This window comes from Hyperoodon ampullatus, assembly GCF_949752795.1.
Source record: "Hyperoodon ampullatus genome assembly, chromosome: 15".
NCBI classification, from domain to species: Eukaryota; Metazoa; Chordata; class Mammalia; order Artiodactyla; family Ziphiidae; genus Hyperoodon; species Hyperoodon ampullatus.
In genome coordinates, this window is record NC_136928.1 from 17,211,004 (window position 1) to 17,235,044 (window position 24,041).

At 41.3% G+C, this 24,041-nt stretch overlaps 2 protein-coding genes and 1 long non-coding RNA gene across 3 annotated transcripts in view; 2 read left to right on the forward strand and 1 right to left on the reverse strand.

The window, feature by feature from the left end:
- The window catches only part of LOC307064648, a 61,377-nt gene extending 46,274 nt beyond the window's left edge, over positions 1-15,103 (forward strand). Inside the window, exons 3-5 of the long non-coding RNA XR_013811303.1 lie at positions 10,940-11,065; positions 13,172-13,241; positions 14,587-15,103. This is a non-coding gene — a long non-coding RNA (uncharacterized lncRNA). The remainder of the gene's footprint in view (positions 1-10,939; positions 11,066-13,171; positions 13,242-14,586) is intronic.
- Positions 5,664-7,043, forward strand: LOC307064640 (lipoyl amidotransferase LIPT1, mitochondrial-like; the record flags this gene model as incomplete). Its single annotated transcript, XM_079721296.1, has 1 exon — positions 5,664-7,043. The coding sequence occupies exon 1, from the start codon at positions 5,922-5,924 to the stop codon at positions 7,041-7,043; it is 1,122 nt and encodes a 373-aa protein (XP_079577422.1). The 5' UTR covers positions 5,664-5,921.
- LOC307064641 (MIT domain-containing protein 1-like) lies at positions 13,386-23,947 on the reverse strand (the record flags this gene model as incomplete). The annotated part of the gene is made up of 7 exons (XM_079721297.1): positions 13,386-13,588; positions 13,689-13,749; positions 14,501-14,616; positions 15,454-15,540; positions 15,624-15,760; positions 17,381-17,482; positions 23,797-23,947. The coding sequence occupies 7 exons, from the start codon at positions 23,945-23,947 to the stop codon at positions 13,493-13,495; spliced, it is 750 nt and encodes a 249-aa protein (XP_079577423.1). The 3' UTR covers positions 13,386-13,492.
- Positions 23,948-24,041: the final 94 nt, after the last annotated feature.

Here is a 24,041-nt window from a genome sequence, read left to right on the forward strand (position 1 = left end):
GCATCACCAAATTGTGAACACTGGAGCTTCTTACTCCAAGATGCAAGCCTTGATGGTTTCTATTCTAAGCCAAAAGAGAGATTGATTTCTGTGGAAGACTGAACCAGATGAGCACAAATTCTTTGGGCTCCTTCCATCAAGAGGTGGGGTCCATTTCTCCACCCCTTGACTCTGGGCTGCCTTTGCTGGTGCTTTGGACAACAGAATGTGGCCAAAGTGCTCCTTCCAAGGCTAGCCCTGAACGGAGGTGCCCCATCAGCCAGCCAGCACCAGCCGCCAAGGGCGTGAATAAGGCCGTCCTGGACCACCCTGCTCAGCCAGCCTGTGCTGAGTGAAGGAAGCCACGTGAGCAAGCCTTGACCATATAAATGTTAGAATAAATCGTTGTGTTAAGCCACTGGCGTTTGAGGCAGTTTGTTACGCAGCTATAGTTACCTGGAACTTTGCCTGTCGGGGGAATTTCCCATCTGGCTAAGCCACAAGAATTTTCTTGCCAGCTGCACCGAGGGACACCCCAAGTGGTAACGTTCATTGCCCTCAGTGTGTGTGTTCTCCAACCCACTTCTTCCTACCTGTTACCATCTCTGTATTGGGAATACCAGCGTTTATTCCTTTAAATGCCATTTAACTTTTAAAACCGATTTTAGTTTCGTCCCCTTCCAAGTGGAGTTGCCTGCCCTTTGGACTATGAGACGTGCAAAGCCCCGCGCAATGCCTGGATGTTCAGTAAAGAACATCCGACCCGACTGCTCTAGGTACCAAGCGGGCTCCTCTCCAGACTGACTCAACCCCGCTCCTACGTGTTCCCCGCTAACGCTCTGGGCTGTCACGCAGGGAACCTCCATCTGCCCTGGGGCTCTAGGACTTTCCATATTGTTGATACTATTATTCGAACGTGGGCGGCGTCCCTGCCTCTCCTCTGGTTCGGCGCCAGCTCGGCCGGTCAGAAGGACCCTCCGGCACCCCCCGGCCCCGCCCCCAGGCAGCGCTTCCGGTGCCCCGCCCTCCGCGGGCCGGGGTGACGGGCGGGTCGGCTGCGTGCGCAGCAGGACGGGACTGTGGGTCGCACGCGTCCTTCCCCCAGGGGCCCGCGCGCTGCTTGGCCGCGACCGGAAGCCTCAGGTGCGTGAAACCGGAGGCGGGGCAAGGCGGGGCGGGGCAGGCAGCGTGGGCCCCGAGGACGGGCAGCGGGCGGGGAGCTGAGACCCTGGGGCGGTGCGCACGGCTGGCGCTGCAGGCCCTGAAGTGTCCGGTCAGAGCTTGGGAAGACCTAGCTCCACGGTTAGGAACGGATTATCCGGAACACTGGAGGGTCAAAAAATTAGACATGTTGGGTGCCAGCCCTGTGCGCGCCCACCGAGAACCAAAAAGGCGAAATCAAACAGGCACACGGCTGTCCTGAGACTGGCTAAGTTCTGTACTAAGAGGTGGCAAGATGGCAAGATAAAACTTGGGGAGGATTTTTTGAAGGAGCTGGGCCTGCCTAGGAGGGTAGGTGGGGTCCTGTTATTTTTTGCTTTCTGTTCGATGATGGAGAAGCAGGTTTGGTAAATGCAAAGTGGTGGTAGAAGTGTCCCCGCCACCCCTGAACATGGAAATATGATTGTCCTCTGATTAAAAAACGCTAAAAATTAATAATTAAAAGGTAAGAGTAGAGATATGCTAAGTTAAAGAGACAGAATTTTATCAGGCCTTCAGGACTTGACAGTATCCTGCCAACTAAAAAAAGACTGTACGTCATGCAGCTGGAGGTCTGATCTGTTTTTGAAGCATGGAGTAAAAGAGAGGTGCGCCTGACCGGATGAATCCAGGCCTCCTCTGGGAGAGACAGGGTGTCCTGGCGTTAACAGTGGGATCTCTCCGGAGCCCAGGAGCTGAGAGGCGCTTTCCTCAAGGCTCATTCCACCAGACAGTGAAGTCGTATAACTCCATCCTTTTGTCCGGATTCAGTATTCACCAAGCAAACTTACGATGAGAGGGTAGTTGGACAGGCCGATCTGAATATCCGGTTGATAGCCTATAGTTCTCTTTGTAAATTAATAAATTGGCATTTAGGTTTTCTCAGACATCCCTGTGTTCCCACTTTCTCTCACTCTGTGTGTGATTCTTTCTCGTCCTACGAGGCTCAGTGGAAATGTTACATCCTCACAGGGTCCTATTTGTTTATGTGTTCAGGTGCCTAGAACAGTTTCTGGCACATAGTAGGCGCTCAGCCTAACTCCCTCGACTTTCAGTCTGCTTCTCTCTTTTTTTTTTTAATTGGAGTATAGTTGCTTTACAATGTTGTGTTAGTCTGTGCTGTACAGAAAAGTGAACCCGCTATACGTATACATATATCCCCTCTTTTTTGGATTTCCTTCCCATTTAGGTCACCAAAGAGCACCGAGTAGCGTTCCCTGTGCTATACAGCCGGCTCTCATTAGCTGTCTGTGTTATACGTAGTCGTGTGTATATGTCAGTCCCAATCTATCCCACCCCCCCTTTACCCCTTGGTGTCCATAGGTTTGTTCTCTACGTCTCTGTTGATATTTCTGCTTTGCAGATAAGGTCATCTGTACCATTTTTCTAGATTCCACATATATACGTTAATATACGATATTTGTTTTTCTCTTTCTGACTTACTCTCAGTCTGCTTTTTTGGTCACTTTTTTGATGAAGCCTAGCCTGACAACCCTATATGAAATTGCAGCCTGGGGACTTCGCTGGCGGTTCAGTGGTTAAGGCTTGGTGCTTCCACTGCAGGGGGCATGGGTTCAATCCCTTGTAGGGGAACAAAGATCCCGCATGCCTCGTGGCCAAAATAAATGAATGAATAAATAAATAAATAATAAATTAAATTAAATTAAATAGCAGCCCAGTTCCTCTCACATACACGTTTCCTACGTTCCCTTTCCTTTTTCATATGGTCCTCATCACCTTCCTGGATTTGGTTTACTGAGGAATCCCAAGTGCCAAGAACAATGTCTGTTGCGTAGTAGATGCAAGCTCTCTTGAATTAATATCTTTGCTGTGTTTCACTCACACCGTATCCACAATGCCTGGATGAATACAGATATTTTGAGCACTATTAATACATTAATTGGATCAATTCTGGAGCCCTTAGTTACCATCTCTTCAGCTCTGTGCCATTGGCTGCTGGTAGCCAAAGACTCTTAAGTTCAATGCAGTCAAAACGGACCAGGTATCTTCACCCCATATCTCCTCTTCCTATGAAATCTGTCCTAGGAAATGTCACCTCTTTCCACCCATTTCCCAGGCCAGAGGTCAAGGTATGCATAAAATTAATAAAAGAGGTAACATCCTGTGTACTTTCTATGTGCCAGGCACTCTCATAAGCACTTTACATGTATTAGTTCATTTAATCCTGATATGAGTCCTGTCATTACCCACATATTACAGATAAGGGATCTGCGGCACAGAAAAGTCAACTAATCTGCCTTAGCTGGGAAGAGACAGAGTTGGGATTTGAATGCTGGCTCGTAATCATACCATAAAGGACCCTTGACTTCCTTCTCTCACCCTCACTGAACCAATTACCAAATAGCAAGATTCTCCCTGCTTAAATCTCTAGGCAATGTCTCTGAAGTATACATCTGTAAAACTCTTCAGCACCTCCTCATCACCCTCAGGGTGAAGTTCAAGTATTTAACATGGATTTTTTTTTTTTTTTTTTTTTTTTGGCCGGAGGCTTGTGGGATCTTAGTTCCCGGACCAGGGATCAAACCCATGCCCCCTGCAGTGAAAGCACAGAGTCCTAACCACTGGACCACCAGGGAAGTCCCTAACGTGTATTTTAAGTCTCTTCATAATCTGATCTCTACTTCTGCCTCCTTATCTCTTGCAGCTCCCCATTCCTGCACTCTTAAATACCAGCCAATTGAATTAAATTCTTCGAATTCTTTGAATGGGTCTTCTTTTCCTCCAAGCTATTGTACTTTGTTGGAATACTTTTCCTTACCCCTTCTATGTCTCAACTTCAATGTCACTTCCAATCATGAGAGGGTTAAATGGCCTTCTAATGTACTTACCCTGTCATAGCACTTATGACACCGTATTTGAATTATCACCTTCCTTGGATTTTAGTGTCTCCCACTAGATAGTGAGTTCCTTGAAGGCAAGGACCAGTCTGTGACCTTAATGTTCTTGTGTCCATCCCTTCTCAGTGTCTGCTACCCTCGTTCAGGCCCTCATTGTCTCTAACTGGGACAACTGCATGGGTCGGTTAAACCGTCTCCCTGCCCCTAGTCTATCTGTTTTTAATCCATGCTCAACACTGCCAGCAGAAGCAGTTTTGTATAATGGCTGACTTAACACTTTCCCACTTAAAACACCTCACTAGATCCAGCTGCTTTTAGAAAAAGGCCAAATGCTTTAGAATTACATGAATTTGTCTCCTCCCCTTCTTTATTCTACCTTGTGCCTAGTAGGCACTCCATAAACATTTGTTCCGTGAAGGAGGGACTGTATCAAATTGGGTCAAACAGAACCAAGAACAAAGAGTTTAACCAAAGAAACGGCATCTGGCTGCAGAGGCTTCCTAGGACAGCACAGCCAGAGATTTCAGCGGAGCTGGAAGACTGGTAGTGGAACTCCTTTGAGGAGGGAGTCCCCAAGACATGCCTTACTGTTGGAGGACTCTCTGTCTTTGCATTTGCCTGGAACATGCTACTCCCATCAACGTGGTAAAAACCATCAGATTTCGAGACTCAGTTCAAGTATCCCTTCCTCTGTTACACCTCTCCTGACCTTTCTAGATAGAGTGTAAATTGGTTCAGCTTTTCTGTAGCATTATTTATCAAGATATGTCAAGAGTGATGAAAATATGAAGACTTGTTACCCTAGGAATTGTGCATCTAGGATATAACTACAAAAGAATGTGGCCTAGTTCTGGGCTTTAATAACCCAGTCCTTCCCAGGTCTGTAACCTAAAGGAAAATTATGACCATTCTAAGAAATGAAATCGGAATAGAATGGTTTCTTTACAACCATAACTAGTCAAAATACTTCATTATTATAGCTAGTATTTTCAGCCTTTTCATCAGCACTGCTAACACAAATAATGTGTAAAGTGTCAAAACATAATAAAATTGTTCCTAGCCTTTCTATTTAACCTTGCTACTCTGACCACCTCTCCCCTGACTTCAGGGGGTCCATCCTAATTTAATATTGATCTAAATAAAACAGGCTGCCAGTAAACATGTATCTCAAAGTTAAATAGGAATTATTTTTAAAGTACTACAAGGACATAATTAAAGCTTTTCAGACAGATGTTCACGAATACATTGTTAATAACATAGAAAAACTAGAGACAATCTAAACTTACAAACTGAGAGATTGGTTGAGTAAACGGTGGTGTTATCTTGACAATGGAATGTAACACGACATTAAAACAGATGTAAAAATAGGTTTAACATTGAATGAAATGAGTATGGATCCACTTTTGGTGGGGAAAAGTGTGTGTGTGTATTTTACACATGCACATAAAAAAAATGGGTACACACTGAAGTGTTAATTGGGATTTTCTCCGGGTGGTCATGTTATGGTTTCTTTTATTTTGCTCTTTTTGCTTGTCTGTATTTTCTCATTTTTCTCAAATAATGTGTATTACCTGTGAATTCAAAATAATTTGTTTGTCTTTGAGATATATTACATAATATATTTTCAGCTTTATTATTTGAAAAATCTGTGCCCTTATTCCATTTCAACTAAAACAGTTTGAGGTTTGTATCATTTATTTCCTTTGAGTACTCTGTTGTACAATTTTTGCTAAAGACTAATGATAAGGCTAAAAGGCAAGAAAAGCAACCAGACTGGATACTTAAATAAGTTTGGATTAAATAACCAAGAACTGATAGCTACAAACTAGAATTTAATTTTCTTTTTCTCAATCATTAATTTGTTTGTCTTCCATTTTTAAAAGCATGCTGATCCCATTTTCAATGAAGAATTGCTTCCAGTTACTTTGTAACCTCAAGGTCCCAGCAGCTGGTTTTAAAGACACAGTTAAAAGTGGGCTCATTTTACAGTCAGTTTCCAATGATGTTTACCAAAACCTGGCTGTAGAAGACTGGATCCATGACCATATGAATCTAGAAGCCAAGCCGGTTCTTTTCTTTTGGAGGAATTCTCCCTCTGTTGTAATTGGTCGGCATCAGAACCCTTGGCAGGAATGTAACCTGAATCTGATGAGAGAAGAAGGTGTAAAACTAGCTCGGAGGAGAAGTGGAGGAGGAACAGTCTACCATGATATGGGTAACATCAACTTGACTTTTTTTACAACCAAAAAAAAGTACAATAGGATGGAAAATCTAAAATTAGTTGTGAAAGCTCTGAAGGCTGTCCAGCCGCAGCTGGATGTGCAGGCTACCAAAAGGTTTGACCTTTTACTTGATGGACAGTTTAAAATCTCAGGAACAGCTTCCAAGATTGGCCAGACCGCTGCTTATCACCACTGCACTTTGCTATGCAGTACCAATGGGACCTTCTTGTCATCTTTGCTGAAGAGCCCTTACCAAGGGATCAGGAGCACTGCCACTGCGAGCACACCTGCCTTAGTAAAAAATCTTATGGAAAAAGATCCCACTCTGACCTGTGAAGTAGTGATAAATGCTATTGCCACAGAGTATGCTGCATCTCATCAAATCGATAATCACATTCACCTAATAAACCCAACAGACGAGACACTGTGTCCTGGAATAAACAGCATAGCCCAAGAACTACAGGCCTGGGAGTGGATATATGGCAAAACTCCAAAGTTCAGTGTAAACACTTCCTTCAATGTGTTATATGAACATTCACACTTGGAAATTAAAGTATTCCTAGACATAAAGAACGGAAGAATTGAAATCTGTAATATTGAAGCACCTGACCATTGGTTGCCGCTGGAAATACGTGACAAGTTAAATTCAGGTTTTATTGGTAGTAAATTTTGCCCAATTGAAACGACTGTGCTTACAAGTATATTACATAGAACATGTCCAGAAGATGATGAACTACACAGTAAATGGAATATGCTCTGTGAAAATATTAAGGGAATAATGTGATTCCAAGTAAATTTCTTAATATTGACAGTTTCAATGAGAGAATTTAAAATGTTTACAGTACATTGTATGTCTCTTAAAAAAAAAAGATCTAGTCTCCTTCAGTAACTTCTCCCTATTTGAAATTGTCTATCACCTATCCTAGTCCATATCTTCCATTGACCTCTAAGATACTCTCTCTGTCTTTATTGATTTTAATAACCTGGCTGCATCTCTATTTCACCTCCTTTCTCTGTTACCATCTTGGGGTTGTATACCATATGGGACACTCTGACCTCAGAGTTAGTTCTCTTTCTTACCACTAGGGAATATAACCTCCGCTTCTTGCCACCTGATACCTTAAACTCTAAAATTCTCCCATTTTGTTGTTTCCTTATCCTTCCATCCTCTCCCATTAAATCAAGCTTATTGCACTTTTCTAAGCCGATAACTTTTCCTCGGTCTCTTGCTTCAACTCCATTTCTTACCAGCATTCTCATTTGTTTCTCTTGACCTATCATAGCCACCCTTTTTTTTTTTTCCAACAATTGATTTCCACTCCTAATACCCAGATGGCAGGCAATGCTTGAAGAAAATTCACATCATCTATAGTTTTCAACTTGTATTTCTTTGTTCTGTTGGTGCCAGATTCGACTCACCTGTTGACTCCCCCTCATTCTTCAGAGGCCTTATTCATAAATGTTCCCACTCTTCCTAAGCTCAGAATTCCATTACTCTTAATCTGGTCACAAACCTTGATTTATAATTTGAGAGTGGAGGCTTTCAGAAATGAGCTCCTTCAGCGCCCCCATGTTCTCTACTTCAACTTTTCTCATTGCATTCAATCTCAAAGAATTGGCTTGAGAATTGGCTTGTGGCTTTTCTCTCCAGCCTGTTTGTGCTTTGTATGTACTGTCAGTTATTTATCTCCTTTATCTTGCCTAACTCTCTCTCGACTTTTACTGGATCTTTAGCCTTAGTGAATAGACACGCTCATGTCTCCCCTTTCCCGAAGACTCCTGCTCAAGGCTTTACTCTGTTTATCTCCTACTCTGTTTATCTCCATCACTTCATTGCCAAACTTCTTCAAAGGGTACCACCACTGCCAACCATTTCCTGTCTCTACAGTTCACTCACATACTCCTCTTATTTCTACAGTAGTTCCTACATGTTTATTGAGTGTCTACTCTGTGCCAGGTACTTTGCTAGTTGTTGGATGTTCATGGTGAGTGAAAGCGACATGCTCACTGAGCTTAAGAAGTGACAGTTTATAGTAGTGGTTTCAAACTTTTTAAAAACTGGAGTAAAAAATGTATTTTGTACTGTGCACCAGCACACACATATGTTGCCTATACCTAACAAGTTTCACAATACGATGCTTATCCTTTACTACTTACTTATCTGATATTTTATATTCAATTTTATTTCTTTAAAAATTGACTTTATGACCCATTAATAGGTCAAGACTTGAGTTTTTTAAAACTAGGGAAAGAAATCAGTAAATGCTTACAAAGTGAGAAAAGTATGAAAGAAGAGTCCAGGCAGTTAGACAATACGGGCTCCCTAGCTAGAGCGATCAGGGACCTGACATTGAAGCTGAGCCCTGAGGAATGAGAAGTGGAGCAGGCAGGAGAGTAATACGGATTTACCGGTTATCTATTGCTACGTAACAAACCACTCCAACACTTGGTAGCTTAAAATAACAACAGTCATTTATTCAGTCCAAGATCAAGGTGACAGCAGGTTTGGTTTCTTCTTTTTTAAAAAAATTATTTTTTAATTTGGCCACACCTGGCAGCTTGTGGGATCGTAGCTCCCTGACCAGGAATTGAACCCGGGCCCCAACAGTGAAAGCGCCAAGTCCTAACCACTGGACCGACAGGGAATTCCCAGGTTTGACTTCTTCTGAGGCCTGTCTCCTTGGCTTACAGGTGGCACCTTCTTGCTGTGCCCTCACACAGTCTTTCCTCTGTGTGCGTATCTGTGTCCAGATGTCCATTTTTTATAAGGACACCAGTCATATTGAATTAGGGCCACCCTGAAGATATCATTTTAACTTATTTCTTTGAAGACCTTATTTCCAAATATGGTTACATTCTGAGGTACCAGGGGCTGGGATTTCAACGTGTGAATTTCTTGGGGGGGGGCTGCGGTTTGCACAATTCAACACATAACAGGGGTTTCAGGACTCAGAGACCTTCAGACATCTTCGCCTGAAACAACCAGTGTTTGGCTATCACATTAATTTCAGTCCTCTTAGGAGATCTCCTTTCATGTATCTCAGTGGATCCAGATCCCATCCTTGTTTCTGAGTGGCTGTGGGGAGCAGGGGTGGACATACAGGGTTTTGCTGCAGCTGGTTCTCTCAAAGTGGGAGCAGGGTAAGGGAAGGGGATTTTTCAAGTTGCTCCTGGGACAAACACAGGTGCCAGGCTAGCTGTTCTTCATCTGAGGCAGGTTTCATGGGCAGGCCCCATTGTTCTTTGCAATATTAAATACCAAGTAAACACAATTCTGAAGGGGTTGTTCATGGGCCCGTTTTTAAGCACTACATTTGTCACAACAACTGAAAATTATTTTCTAAGAAAGGTATAAAAACCCTGACATGATGTGCTTGGTGCCATAAAGCAGCCATGATTTTCTGATACCCTTTGTTTCTCGAGAGAGAGGATGACATCAGGTGAAGGCTGTTAAGGGCTTCAGGTTCCAAAAGGGAAATCTGAAGGGCATTCCTGGAACACATGGATTAAAGGCATGTTTTGCAGGTCGATTCTGCAGAACTTTCTGTATGTCTGCATATGAGGAGGAAGGGGAGGGAGGAATCAAGAATGACTCCTAGATTTCTTACTTGAGCAACTGGACGGATGGGGGTACATGGGAGCAGTGGGGGAGTGTGTATCCAAAGTTCAGTTGGGGCCTGTTATGTTTGAAATGCTTGTGTGTTTCTGAGATGCCAGGTGAAATGCCAAATAGGCAGCTGAATATGTGAGATTAGAATTCCAAGGAGGAGTCTTGGCTTAATAGGAGTTGACAGCATATAAATAGTATCATATATCATGAAAATGGATAATTGTGGACTTTTGTAATTCATCTAAAGTTTAAAGTGTTTAGCATCCAAATCCCCTATGTTTGGGGAATCCTCCAACTTACAAATCTTGGTGGGAGGTGGAGCCCACCTTTTGGAGGAGGCCATCAAGAGGATGTGACCGCCAGTTGTCCTTCAAACTGGACCCAGGCAATCAGAGGCTCCTAACCTCCTCCCCTGTCCTTGGAATGTATGTTCTGCCCACTGTACCTGTACCAGGAGCCCACCAGGTCTGGCTTAACTCAAGCTTTCCCCTGCTGCCATGCAAAGCAGGCTGCCACCGTAAGGGCATTAGAGAAGCTGAGTACCATTTATGGATACCCTTGTCCAATAGACAGTGACTGGGCAGTCACATTTTAAAGGTCATGATATGCAAGTGTAAAACAAAGAATGTTGCCCACCATCCAGCTCTACAAGGCTCAAGTCATTAGCCACTGCAGTTGCTGACTGATGGTGCACCCTGAGGAATTCAGGACAAAAAACAGGATGAGAACATTTATGCTTTGGAAAAACGGGCCCCTTAGATAGTTAGATATACCTCAGGAAGATTTTTAGAGAACCCAGATTCTTGCATCTTCGCATACATAGAAAAAGCACTAACATCAGTAACTAATATATCTGTTCCTCATGACCAGCACTAACCTTCTACTGAGATGTATACTTGACTGCACGGTTTCCCTGGCCAAAATTACATATATACTGGCTTCTTCCCCTGTGTCTTGGGGAGCAGTCCCCTCTGGGCTACCAAGAGGCTGTTTCCCAGGCTATAGTCCTCACTGAGTTTTCCGAATAAAACTGAAACTAACAACTCTTATGTTGTGCCTTTTTCTTTCAGTCAACATAAGATTGGGTGAAGGAACATGACACTGATGGAGGTTCTGTCTCTCCTACAAGCTACAACCAGCAGAGTCGGTAGAAAGGAAGAATGAAACATTAAAGCAGCAGATTGAATTACTAACAGGTAAAACCCACCTTGGCCAGATGGACTAAAGTACTATCCCAGGCTTTAAGACATTTGAGTGATCAAACAGTAGGGCCTGTTGCCCCACAGGCCAGATGGGAGACCCTTGCTTAGACACACGATACCCACATTAAGGTATGGAAATTGCAGGAGACAGCCATTTCCCTCTCACTGTGGATCTACAAGCTATGCTGCTGAGAACACCAAGCCCCATCACACCTGGGAAGGGAGTTTGCAATGGGATTTGTAAAGGAACGTCCCACCAAGATGGGTGAGTTACTTTGCATCCCTGTTTGAGGAGGAATGACTCATTCTCCACTGGGATGCTGATGTCCTGCTGCAAACCAGACCCATCCAGGTACTACACCTGGAACAGAACACACATCTTTGAAAAAGGGGAGAAGGTGGGAGTCCTGGTCTGGCAGTTCCTGCCCCGTCCATCTCCTCACACCTGATAGTGCTTCCTCCCCCAGCCAACATGGAAGGTACACACAACTAGGTCAAGTTTCTAAAGCTGCAGCCACATTAACATCTAATTATCAGGCCACAAGTGTAATTCTTTTTTACTTATTTATTAATTTTTTCCCCACAAGTGTAATTCTTATAGGGGAAGACCTCCCCATACAAGTTCCTACTAAAAAAAAGGTTACTATCTAGTACCTAGTTTAGGAGAACTCCAATATTTAAAAGGTAGGGTGGAGGAGAAGCAAAGTGTGTTCCATGGAAGTTGAGATTCAAGAAGGGAGCGGCCAGGGACTTCCCTGGTGGTGCAGTGGTCACCAATCCGCCTGCCAATGCAGGGGACTTGGGTTTGAGCCCTGGTCTGGGAAGATTCCACATGCTGTGGAATCCTAAACCCATGCGCCATAACTACTGAGCCTGTGCTCTAGAGCCCGCGAGCCACAACTACTGAAGCCCGCGCGCCTAGAGCCCGTGCTCCGCAACAAGAGAGCCACTGCAATGAGAAGCCTGCTCACCGCAACGAAGAGTAGCCCCCGCTTGCCGTAACTAGAGAAAGCCCGTGTGCAGCAACGAAGAGCCAATGCAGCCAAAAATAAATAAAATGAAATAAATTTTAAAATGGTGTGAATTCAGAACACAATGATAAAAAATTCCAAAAAAAAAAAAGGGAGTGGCCAGCTGGGTCTAATATACTCCTGAAACAAGTAACATGAGGGTTAAAAAGTGTCCATTGGATATGGTGGTATGGAGGTCACTGCTGACCTTGATAAGAGCAATTTCAGTGGAGTGACTGGGTAGCCGGATAGAAGTGAATTGAAGTGTGAATAGGTGGTGAGGAAAGGGGAAAAAACTGTATAGAGAACTCCAAGAAATTTGTTCATGAAGAACAAAGAAACAGGGTGTATCTGGATGGGAATGTATGTACCGCAGGAACAACCCAGTAGACATTGCTCAAAGGACCAAATCCTTGGTCAGGTCAAACTTGCTGAAAATGTGGCAATATTCCTTATACGTTAGGACTATTAACCCTTTTCCTATATGTTGTAAATTTGATCTCATATGTTTTTAACTTTTTTATGGTTCCCTTTATTCAAGTTTTAAATATTTATATGATCATTTGCTCTTTACTTTCCTTGATAATTCCTGGGTTTTGTGTTATGCTTAGTACATTCAGTGGAGTTAAAAAAAAAGTGTTTGGATATTTCATTGCATTAGCTCTTTAACCCATTTAGAATAATTTCTCTATGTGGCATAAGGTAGAGATCTAATGTTACCTTTTGCAAACTTTTATTGGCTAGTCTACTCGTTTCCCACTAATTTGAAAGACCTTTATTATCTATTATGTGCCCATACACACATCCACTTTCTCTCAGGTGTGTTTCTGGATTCCTTATTCTGTCCCAGTGACTTATCTGTCCATTCTTATGCCCAAACATTAAGATATATATATATATATATATATATATATGTATATATATATATATATATATATGTAAATGTAAATAGGTAAATGTCTGCTAAAGACACTTAATTGTAACAAAATTATCGGTGGTTATTTTTTTCTGGTTGTTAGGCTCACAAGCCCATCTGTCTCTTAAGAGTACTCTAATTCATGATTTTTCTTCCTGGACTCTACATTCTCAGGGACAAGATTATAGCATCCAATTCATCTTCTTAATAGGTGCTCATTACGTGTTGATTCACTCTCCAACAGGCAAGTAGAGAAAATCTGGTAAAATGTTTAAATTAACCATATGACTTGAAACACTATAACTCTACTGAGTAATATATTTATAAAAATACTTAGGATTGGTCACACAACTGAACAATGAATCCATAAATTAGTAGGAATGTAAAAGTTTATTGTTAAATTCATACATTATAGGAATGATCTGTCCAAAGTAAAAAAAAAATTGAATATTCATTTAAAATAGAAATATATTATGTAAATTAGGCTACTACCCATCATATTTTTTGTGTGTGCTTATTATGAAAAATGTCCACTGTTGTTTCATGACATGGTCTTAAATCAAAATCACAATATCCAAGGGAAAAACGACTCTAAGAAGAGAAGAAAAGAAATTCTTTAACAAAAAGGACCAAAGCCATTTTGTTAAAGTAAAAAGAGTGCTACACAGTCACTCATAAGACTATATCCTACCTGTGGTTTCTTAAAATAATCAAGTCCCCTTCCGATCTTAATCATCCAACCATTGTTGAACCTATTGAAATTAGTATATAGTATTACATTCCAGACATTTAAGTCAGACAATGACCAAAGCTATAATGTACTAAGTGTCAGCTAAATTTCCCCCTAACAAATAAAATCACTTCCTCCAGTGGCAAGAGTTGAACCAAACCTGGGTTTACCTATGGGCTGTGTCTACAGTGAAACAAAACATCCATTAGCTGATAAGGAGTTTAACAATTCAATTAAACCTTCCTCCTGAATTTCACCTTGCTGATAAAGCTTCCCAGTTCTGCTAAGAAGTGGCTTCCAAGTGTACTCAGGCAGACTGTGGTGATGTTTCAGGGGTTCCCCTGCCTAGAGGTGGGGGACATAAGCAGGGGGAGCCCTGGCAGGCATGACACAACGTCCTGTCATGCCTACTAGAATATTTAAAAGACCATGAGAAGTAAAACCACATTAAATAAATATTAGTATCACTAGAAAAGGAAATTATCCCAATGCCATAACACTGTGTATAGCTGAATGACAGAAAAGTACTTCCTCTTCTCACATGACACAGAACATGTAAATTTTATTCCATTAGGAAATAGGAAACTCACATACAGGACAAAATAAGCCAGATTTTTTTTTTCTTCAAAAGTGAAAAGATATGAAAATTGAGCTTTATTTAAATCTTTAATATTTAAATTGAATATTGTACGTAATTATATATAACTTATTATGAGAAATAAAAGTAAGTATTTTTCAACTGCATAAAAATTAAAATATTACTATACACTAACCTAATTTCCCGGTCGTGTATCAAAGAAGAGTATTCTAATTCCAACTGCACTCCATGATTCCTGAGTGACTCTCTTATTTCTTCCAGGCCACTACTTTGCTGTTCTTTCCCACTGCCCTGTTAATAGGAAAAATACAACTTTTTGCCTCAGTTATTAATATTTTAAATTATTCCTAAACAATGCAATGTGTATCATAGGTGAATTAAAATGAAAAGATTCTATACTAGTTTCATTGTCCATTATTGCAAACAAGCAACCGAAGAAGATGAAGTAGTTTAAGAGCAACTGTTTTTATCAAAATAATTGTTTTTTTCTCTAACGTGAACATAACACAACTCTGTCCTATCTCCTAAAATGTATTTTATTACATTAGCATTCTGTGGCTTGGCAAATCCGTAAATATTTTTTATAATTTCTAGAGATGCATGTTTTTTCATAGTAAATTTCTCAGCATGGCACAGGACTCGTTTACTAATAAACCCAGATATCTTTAGTTTTTCTGTAAAAGGAAGTGAAAGTGAATAAACCTATATTCAATTAAAGAATAAATAAAATATATTTTAATGGTGCTGTTTCGTTATTCAGATGGGGCTTCCTTCTTCTCAAATTAATCATAGAAATATGAATTCTTTAGAAGCATTCCTATTTAAATCAAAATCAAGATGACAGAAATTGTCAATAATGCAGACAGTGTGATTGCCTCATAGAATATCCAAGAAACTGAGAAACTACTTGAACAAGAGAGTTTAGCAAAGTGGCCAAATACAAGATATGACATACTGAAATCAACAGCATTTTTCCCAAGGTGTTTTATGCCGGTTGTTAGAGAATAAGTTCATTCCCAGTGAAACAGCTCTAACTGAAGCATGATGTCCAGGTTTGCCTTGAACTACACCCTGCAACTGAGTAAAGTTCATGACATTAAGAGACAGTAAATGCCTTCAGATACCTACTTCATCCAGAGAGGTGAGGAGATGAATAGGTTTTATCTTACGTGTTCTTTTAACCAGCATCTCACAAAATCGAAGGAAGTTATACAGCTGAAAGACATTAGGAGGCGTTATTACTAACTCGTACATTTAAAACAATAACGTTTCATCGTACGGGAGTACATTTCACCTACCTGATGAGTGTGTCTAATGTAAGGATCTTCTATCCAAACTTCCGTAACTGTTTCATTCAGGTATTCTTGAAAAAGTGACTCATAACTGAAACCTGTTGCATTCTCTTCTATTTTAATTTGCTTGTGATATTTTCCAGCTACAAAACACAAGCTTCAATAATAAAATCAGGGACTACTTCCTTTCTTTTTAGACATACTATATTTACACCCAGTAATAAATCAGCATCAGATACAAGTTAATTTTTTTTTAACTCGTGCAGTCAGCAAACATTTTCGAATGCCTACTCCATGCCAGGCACATTGCAAGATGTTACACATGCAAAGGTAAATTCCATGTGGGATTTTTTGCCTTCAAGGAGGCCGGGCAAGTGGGAAAGTCCAGAGATTTCTTGGAACAGGTTCTTGAACTAAATCCTACAGACCAGGCAGTTTATTCAAGAGGGAACCGTATGTATAAAGATACCTAATATTCCTGCCACCATGAGTAGAACCACAAGCTATGATTCAGTGGCCATCTGGTCCTTCTCTTCAGATTTAAGTCTTTCTATGACTTGCAACTGAATAGCTGAAGTATTAAATATATAAATGCAATATAATATGGAGTCTAGGAGTCTTTCTTAGAACTTGTAGAGACTGTGTTAAGCAGAAATTTATAGTACTTCTTAATAACCCAAGCCAAAGCCTAGAATGCCACAGCGTCAGCAGGGTAGTTCCATTGTTTTTGTTTATTCAAAATGGCTAATTATTGAATAAGTTATCGAAGACCTTTACGGTTTTTTTTAAACATATGACCCTTAATGATAGTTCCTAATTTATATGGTGGTTGCATTTTTAAACCTTGTTTGAAAACCGGTAGCTTGGATTCTGTTCCTAATATTTCCAAAGATAGAATGTTACCAACCGTGCATCGGTTTTCAAGCCAAGCTAGCCACACAGGTTAATTTAACCCACAGTATTCAAACCACAATGCTGATGGTACTATATTTCATCCAAGTTTTAGAGGGAAATTGCATTGTAGATTTCAATTTGGGGTGAAGGAAACAATTTTATTCCCACTCAACAGAGGACCTCAATGCGGGTAGTCAGGGTGTGCGCTAGTACAGAATACCAGGAAGAGGTGGGGAGAGGGCTGGAGTAAAGAGCAGCTGAGGGCCGGGGGCACTGGGTTTTTTGAGGGCAGTAGTTCCACTGACTGTAGAAAGCAGCAGCTGTGCCCTTCAGGTGGCAATGGCCATTTGTTTCTATATGTTTGTAAACTGGATCCTCATGAGTAGAGAACCAATTATAAATAGGGAACCATACCTCCTGCACCTCTAATCATTAGAAATACCTAACTCCTGAACTGTTTTGACTCACAATGAAAATCTCAAAGAAGTCCCAGGAGTTTCTTGAGCTACTTTAATATTTCGGTCATTTTATAAAGGGAAATACAAATAAAATACAGGATTTATATTCAGTATTCCTCTGTAGTATTATTGAAACTGGAGTCTACACATAAGCTTCACGGGGATCTATGAACTCCTTAAAATGGCATGCCAAGTTCTGCAGTACGTCGAGCTGTCCTCAGATTCTCAGGAGGGTATCTGACCCCCACCTTCCCCCGACCAGGGAAGAAAAAGGTTAAGAACAGCTCGTGTGCAGACGAAAGGAAATGCAGAGTAGACCTGCAAGCTCCAAAGGGCACAGCCAGAAACACTGGGTGAAATGGGCTTTATCACAATAGCACATACACACACTCTCCAAAACAGCCTCTTTACCTTCTTTTTCTTGATCCAAGTATTTCTTTATGTTTTCTGCTCTATCCATGTAGTCAGAAATTCTTTTTCTGAGATTACATTTCTTTGTTACATCTTTGGTGCCTACAAATTTAAAAAATACACTTTCAAGTTTCAAAACAGGCTTCCCATTTGGTACAAGCAGTATTTCCCATTTCCCAAGTTTTCCACGGATTTCCTGTCCTTTGGCATGGTCTGTCTTGGTCCTAAAATGCACAAATAATAGGCCCAAATTTAGCTTGATCATGTAGGGCCTTCATTTTTTTCACTAAGCATTTGAAGCAGCTTTATTTAGGAGTGGGGACTCAGACACCGTGTCTCACTGCTGAGACTTCAAATCTGGTGAGGAAACAAAGGTGGCTTATTACATGTCACTGAGTCTGAGCACTATTTTGTCCTAATTACCCATAAGTTTGAAATCTAAGCATAATCAAAAGAGAGCAAACAATCAAAAGAGAGCAAATAATACCTATCTTTCTTCCAGAAAACCAGTTTCTGTTCTAGACTTCCCCTTTATGGTTTATGCTGAATCATTTTCCCAGCCACCCCAAAAATGGAAGGTATTTTTGAATATACATTATCAAATAAAGTCTTACTCCAAGCCCCACCCCCAATCAGTCACCAAATCAATTCTTGGCTCCTTCCTTCCTCTCTTTTAATATTGCTTTTATTTTCCATTATAATTTCATTTTTAAACCCTGAGTTTTAAAACATTTTATTTTGAATTAACTATGTATTTATGGAAAAGCTACAAAAATGGCACAGAATCCCTTCACCCAGATGCCCCTAGTATTAACATATCACACAACCATGGTACAGTTATCAGAGTAAGTAACTTAATATTGACATGACACTTATTAGCTCATCTACAAACCTAAAGAAAGTTAGTGGGAAAATTCGTTTTCTGGTCCAGGATCCCACATACCATGTAGTTGTTATGTCTCTTTAGCCTCCTACGATCTGTAACAGTTCCTTTAGTGTGTCTCTGCCTTTTATGACCTTGACATTTAGGAAGAGTACGTGTGGTCAGTTATTTTGTAGAATGTCTCTCATTTGGGGCTGTTGTGTTTTCTCATGATTAGACAGACTGAGGTTATGCATTTTTTTAGCAAGAAAATCACAGAAGTGTTGTGCCCTTCTCAGTGGGTACACGATGTTGATGTGTCTTATTCCTGGTGACACTGACTTTGATCACTTGGTTAAGGTGGAGTTCACAGATTTCTCCACTGGAAAAATCACTATTTTCTCTTTTGTATGGAATCACTATCTTGTGGGAAGATATCCTATCTCTCTCCACTCTTCATCCGCTAATTTTAGCATCCGTTGATGGTCTTTGCCTGCAACAATTATTACTGCAGTGTTTGCCAAATGGTGATTTTCTATTTCCATCATTCCTTTTTAATTTATTAATCGGAATTCCACTGTAAGGAAGAGCTGCCTCTGCTCTCCCATCTACTTACTTATTCAACTAATGATTTATATCAATATGGACTCATGGATATATCTTTTATTCTATGGGTTGTAATCCAATACTATCAATATTTTCTTGCTCACATTTTCTTGCTCAAATTTTAAGAGTTCCATCATGTTGGCTCTTTGTCCTTTTGACGTAACCCCTCATTTTTTGAGCACTTCCTTACTTTTTGGTGCAAAATGTTTTATTTTCCCTGCCCCAGCCCTGGAATCAACCATTTCTCCAAGGAGTGCTGGTTCCTTTTATTGGAGAATGGTATCAAGAAATCATATTTTGGGTACTAACTGCTACTCAGGGAGTCTTATCACTACCTCTAGACTCTTTCCGTCAATGCAGGTAGAAAGTACGTGGAGGTTTACTAACACACACATACAACTCTATTTCTATGTCTGTCCATCTGTATCTACATTAAAAACCATGAATTCATGCTGATAACTTTGATCCCACAGGGTTCATTCTAGCCTTCCTCCTTTCCTTACCTGTAACTTCTTTTATTATCCACAATATATTTACTGGCTTGTTCAAGCCTAGTATAGACATAAAATAGTTTGAGAATTCCTAACCCATACTGTTGTGAGAAAATAATTTACCAATTAAAATAATACAATGTTTGTATACTGTTCACTTTGTCTTTAACTTTACAGAATACAGCCAAAATACTATTTTCCAAAGATGCTTAGGTTACCTATTTCTTTCGCTCTCCTTTATGTGTAACAATTGAATAACTTAGAGAAGTTATTCACTCCCTCCTCATCCTGCTACCCTACTCCCATTTCCCCTTTCTTTCCACCTCTTTCCCACCCACCGCATATTAAGTAATTAATTTCATTAGTTTCTGGTTTTATCCTTCCTGTGTTTCAACAAATGAGTAGACACATGAAAATCTTCTTATATCTTTGTCTTTACATGCAGGTTACCATACTATAGCTACTCTTTGTCCTTTGCAGTTTTCACTAAACAGTATATCCTGGGAATCACTCCATATCACTTGACAAAGATCTTGCTCAACCCTCTTTACAGCAGTATAGTACTCCACTGTTTGGCTGTACCATGGTTTATGCAACCACTCTCCTACCCAGGGGCATTTAAGTTGTTTCCAACACTTTGTTGATATCCATATAATTACTGAAATCTTTCCCTTTCAAGTTCTTCTACTGCCAAAATTAATATCATTTAGACCCCCACTTTCTCATGCCTATACTACAGTAGCATAAGAAAATCTTAATATACCCATATATCATCCATAAATATCTTGTGGAGAATCCTGTTTTTTTGTCCTAAGGTGATATGAGAACTCACACTCTTCCACTACGTTGATATATGTGCCTCTAAACTCAAAAACTTTGAACTTTTTGTCAGGATTCAGCATTTTACGGACTCTTTACAAAGAGGCAGTATGAAAAGTGGTTAACAGCAAAGCATCTGGAGTCAGGCTGTTCTAGTTCAAAACTTGCTTTGTCACTTTTGCCTCTGTGACCTTGGCCAGTTATTCAACCTCTCTGCAACCTCATCTGTAGCACAGAAAGAGTAACAGTACCTTAGAGAGTTGTGGAGATGATTAATTATGAAAGAGACTTGCATGTAGGAAATACTCAATAAATGTTGTCAATATGATTATCATCTACATAATTTTTTCCATACACCTCCCTCTCAGCTTCCTTTAGAACATTTTATCTAACATCTCTTTTCTTAAGCTCTACTGTTACTGTGCTCCTGCCTATAAATATACTCTATTTTCCCTGTCCTCTACAAATATAGTACTCCTTTCTTAATCATCATCCTTGATCAGAGTTTGATACTATAGACCCATTCTTCAAACATGCCTTGGTTTTCCAGGCTTGAAATCATACAGCCATCTTCAATTCCCATTCCAACATCTAATCATGTGCCAGTGCCAGTAATTCAATGTCCAAACTGTCCCCTCCCTTTCCTAATACTGGTGTCACCCCCCTGGTTCATTCAGGCCCTTATCACCTCTCGTCTTGACTTCTGCAGGAGCTCCTTAATTGGTCTGCTTGACTTCAGTCTTCAGGTTAATGTCTCTCCTACGCTCTTGCCATATTCACTCATTTACTCAAGAAATATTTACTGAGAACTTACCACATGCCAGGCATTGTTCTAAGCACTGGAGACGTAGCAGTTAAGTCCTCCCCTATCATTCAAATGAGAGGAAAGACAACAATAAAAATAAATTGGTAGGACTTCCCTGGTGGCACAGTGGTTAAGAATCCGCCTGCCATGCACGGGACATGGGGTCAATCCCTGGCCCGGGAAGATCCCACATGCCACGGAGCAACTAAGCCCATGCGCCACAACTACCGAGCCTGCGCTCTAGAGCCCGCGAGTCACAACTACTGAGCCCGCGTGCCACAACTACTGAAGCCCACGTGCCTAGAGGCCATGATCCACAACAAGAGAAGCCACCGCAATGAGAAGCCCACACGCTGTAACAAAGAGTAGCCCCCGCTCGTCGCAAGCAGAGAAAGCCCACGCGCAGTAACAAAGACCCAACGCAGCCAAATAAATAAATAAATAAATAAGCAATGGGAAATTCACAATAGTCAAAAGGTAGAAGCAATCTCAGTGTTCACTGGCAGATGAATGGATTTAAAATAAATAAATAAATAAATTGGTAAAACACGTATGTTAGATTGTGCTAAGTGCTATTAAATAAAATAAAGCAAGGAAGAAGGATAAGGGAGTCCTGGCATGGGGGTTGTAATTTTACACTGGGGTCAGAGAATGTCCTCACAAATAAGGTGACATTTGTGTAAAGACCTGGAAGAGGAGCGGGAGTAGGTCATGCAAATATTTGGGAGAAAAGCATATTCCTAAGAGAGCCGAGCCCTGAAATGCAACTCTCATTACATCACTCCTTTGTAAAAACTTTAAATGGTTTCTCCTTGTCAATGGAATGAGTTAAAATCTCCTAGCAGGGCTTCCCTGGTGGCGCAGTGGTTGAGAGTCCGCCTGCCAATGCAGGGGACACGGGTTCGTGCCCCGGTCCGGGAATATCCCACATGCCGCGAAGCGGCTGGGCCCATGAGCCATGGCCGCTGAGCCTGCGCGTCCAGAGCCTGTGCTCCGCAACGGGAGAGGCCACAACAGGGAGAGGCCCGCGTACCGCAAAAAAAATAAATAAAAAATTTTAAAAATCTCCTGGCAGTCAAGGCCATCCGCAGTGTGCTCCAAGCCCCAGTCTACCTTTAATCTTTACTTCTCACTCTTTCTCCACAGACCTATGCCAAAGCGAACTGAACCACTTATTTGGTAAAACAGTACAGACAGAATTGGAACACTTTCAGCTGCATTTCTGAAATTCTACTCATCCCTCCAAAACCCCTATCAAAAACCACCCACACCTTTCCATCCCCCAATGACTGTTAACTGTTTAAATCCTCATTGCACTTGTCCATATGGCTCCTGGCACTTCTTCCCTGTGTTAGAGTTATTTGCACTTACATCTTAACCTGCAAGATCACGTCACTGTCTCTCTAAGCCCCACAGGATCAGTGGAGCACACAGGCGCAGAACTCCTGTGATGCTGCTGCTTCAGCGTCGAACAATGTACACCATCTCTCTTTCTGAGAGTCAGTATAGTAGAGTCTTTAAAGCCTTGGCTTTCAACTGTGACTCTACCAATTGTGGCAGAACTGGAAAGCGAACTTTATTTTTTATGCTGTAAAATGAGGATAACATCACCTCCTACTTCATAAGGCAATCGTAAGAATGAATTGAGATCATGCTTTTAACGTGCTCTGCACACTGCCTGGCACTCAGCACTTACAAATGATGTTACTCTCATTATCATCACCATCATCACCGTCATCATCATCATCATCATCATATGGTCCCTGCCCAAGGTAGAGTTTTACCATTCTGAGAAAAGTGCTGAACATTGAAAAGCAGCCTCTACTATCTCAAAGCTTCTGAAACAAATCAGAGACACTCAGGCTAAAAAGCACAGAGGGGAGATCTGAGGCCAGACTAAGAACCCCAGGGGCTGGGGAGCAGGGGCTGGTCTTAAGTCAATTTAATACATAATTACTAGGTGTTTACTACCTGCCAGGGATTGTATTGGGTGTTAAGGGTTATCTGTGTACCTCTCAACATTCAATAACCATGTAACACAAAGTCTTAACTGTCTCCTCTCACAATCCTATACATTTCTCACACCGAATTTCAGTATACCCATTTCTCATAAAAAAAAAAAATCTTGTTTTTAAACTTTTAATGAAGGGACTTCCCTGGCGGTCCAGTGGTTAAGACTCCGCGCTTCCATACAGGGAGCGCGGGTTCGACCCCTGGTCCGGGAACTAAGATCCCACATGCTGCGGGTCACGGCCAAAAAAAAAAAAAATGTAATGAAAATGTTTAATGAGAAAAGTAAGGAAAAGGGTGTAACGAACACCCTTATTACCCAGCACCTAGATTTAAAAATTGTTAGCATTTTGCCATACTTGCTTCAACTTTCTTTTAAAGTAAAATCAAATTCAGACATCATGACTATTCTTCCCCAAACACTTCTTCAGGCTACATCTCTAAAGTTAAGAACAGATTTCGAAAAATACCAGACTGCCTAACAAAGTTAATTTTAATGCTACCCAATCCATAGTCAACCTTTCCAACTTGATCCCAAAATGTCTTTTACAGCTCATTCAAACCCAAATCCTTTCAAGGCTTATCTATTACATTTGGTTATGTCTCTTAAAATTCTAGGATAGTAACCCCTCTTTTATTGACGTCATCAATCTACTAAAGATATCAAAGAAATCAGTCCACCTGTCCTGTAGACTACCCTACGTTCTGTATTTTAAGGCTTTCTCGCTGTGCACAGTAAGCGTTTTAATCTTTCACTGCCGCCCAGACACAGCAGATTGCAGCTCCTTTTCCTCTAGTCCTCCCTCCGCGGCTCACTGCTCACCTTTCAGAACCTGCAGGAGCATATCAATCCCCTCCTGGTAACACACCAGAGCCTGCGGGTACCGGCACTCGGACTCTAGTTCCAACGCCCGCTTTATCACAGTGACTGCAGCTGTGCTTCCGGAGTCCTGGCCCAGGAGAGACCCCGCCATAATGCCAGAAACTCCCTTCCGCCACAACCTCCCCCTAGGCGGGCGGTTCTGCAGCGCTCCCGGGAGCGGTCACGTGACTCCAGTGCGCCTGCGC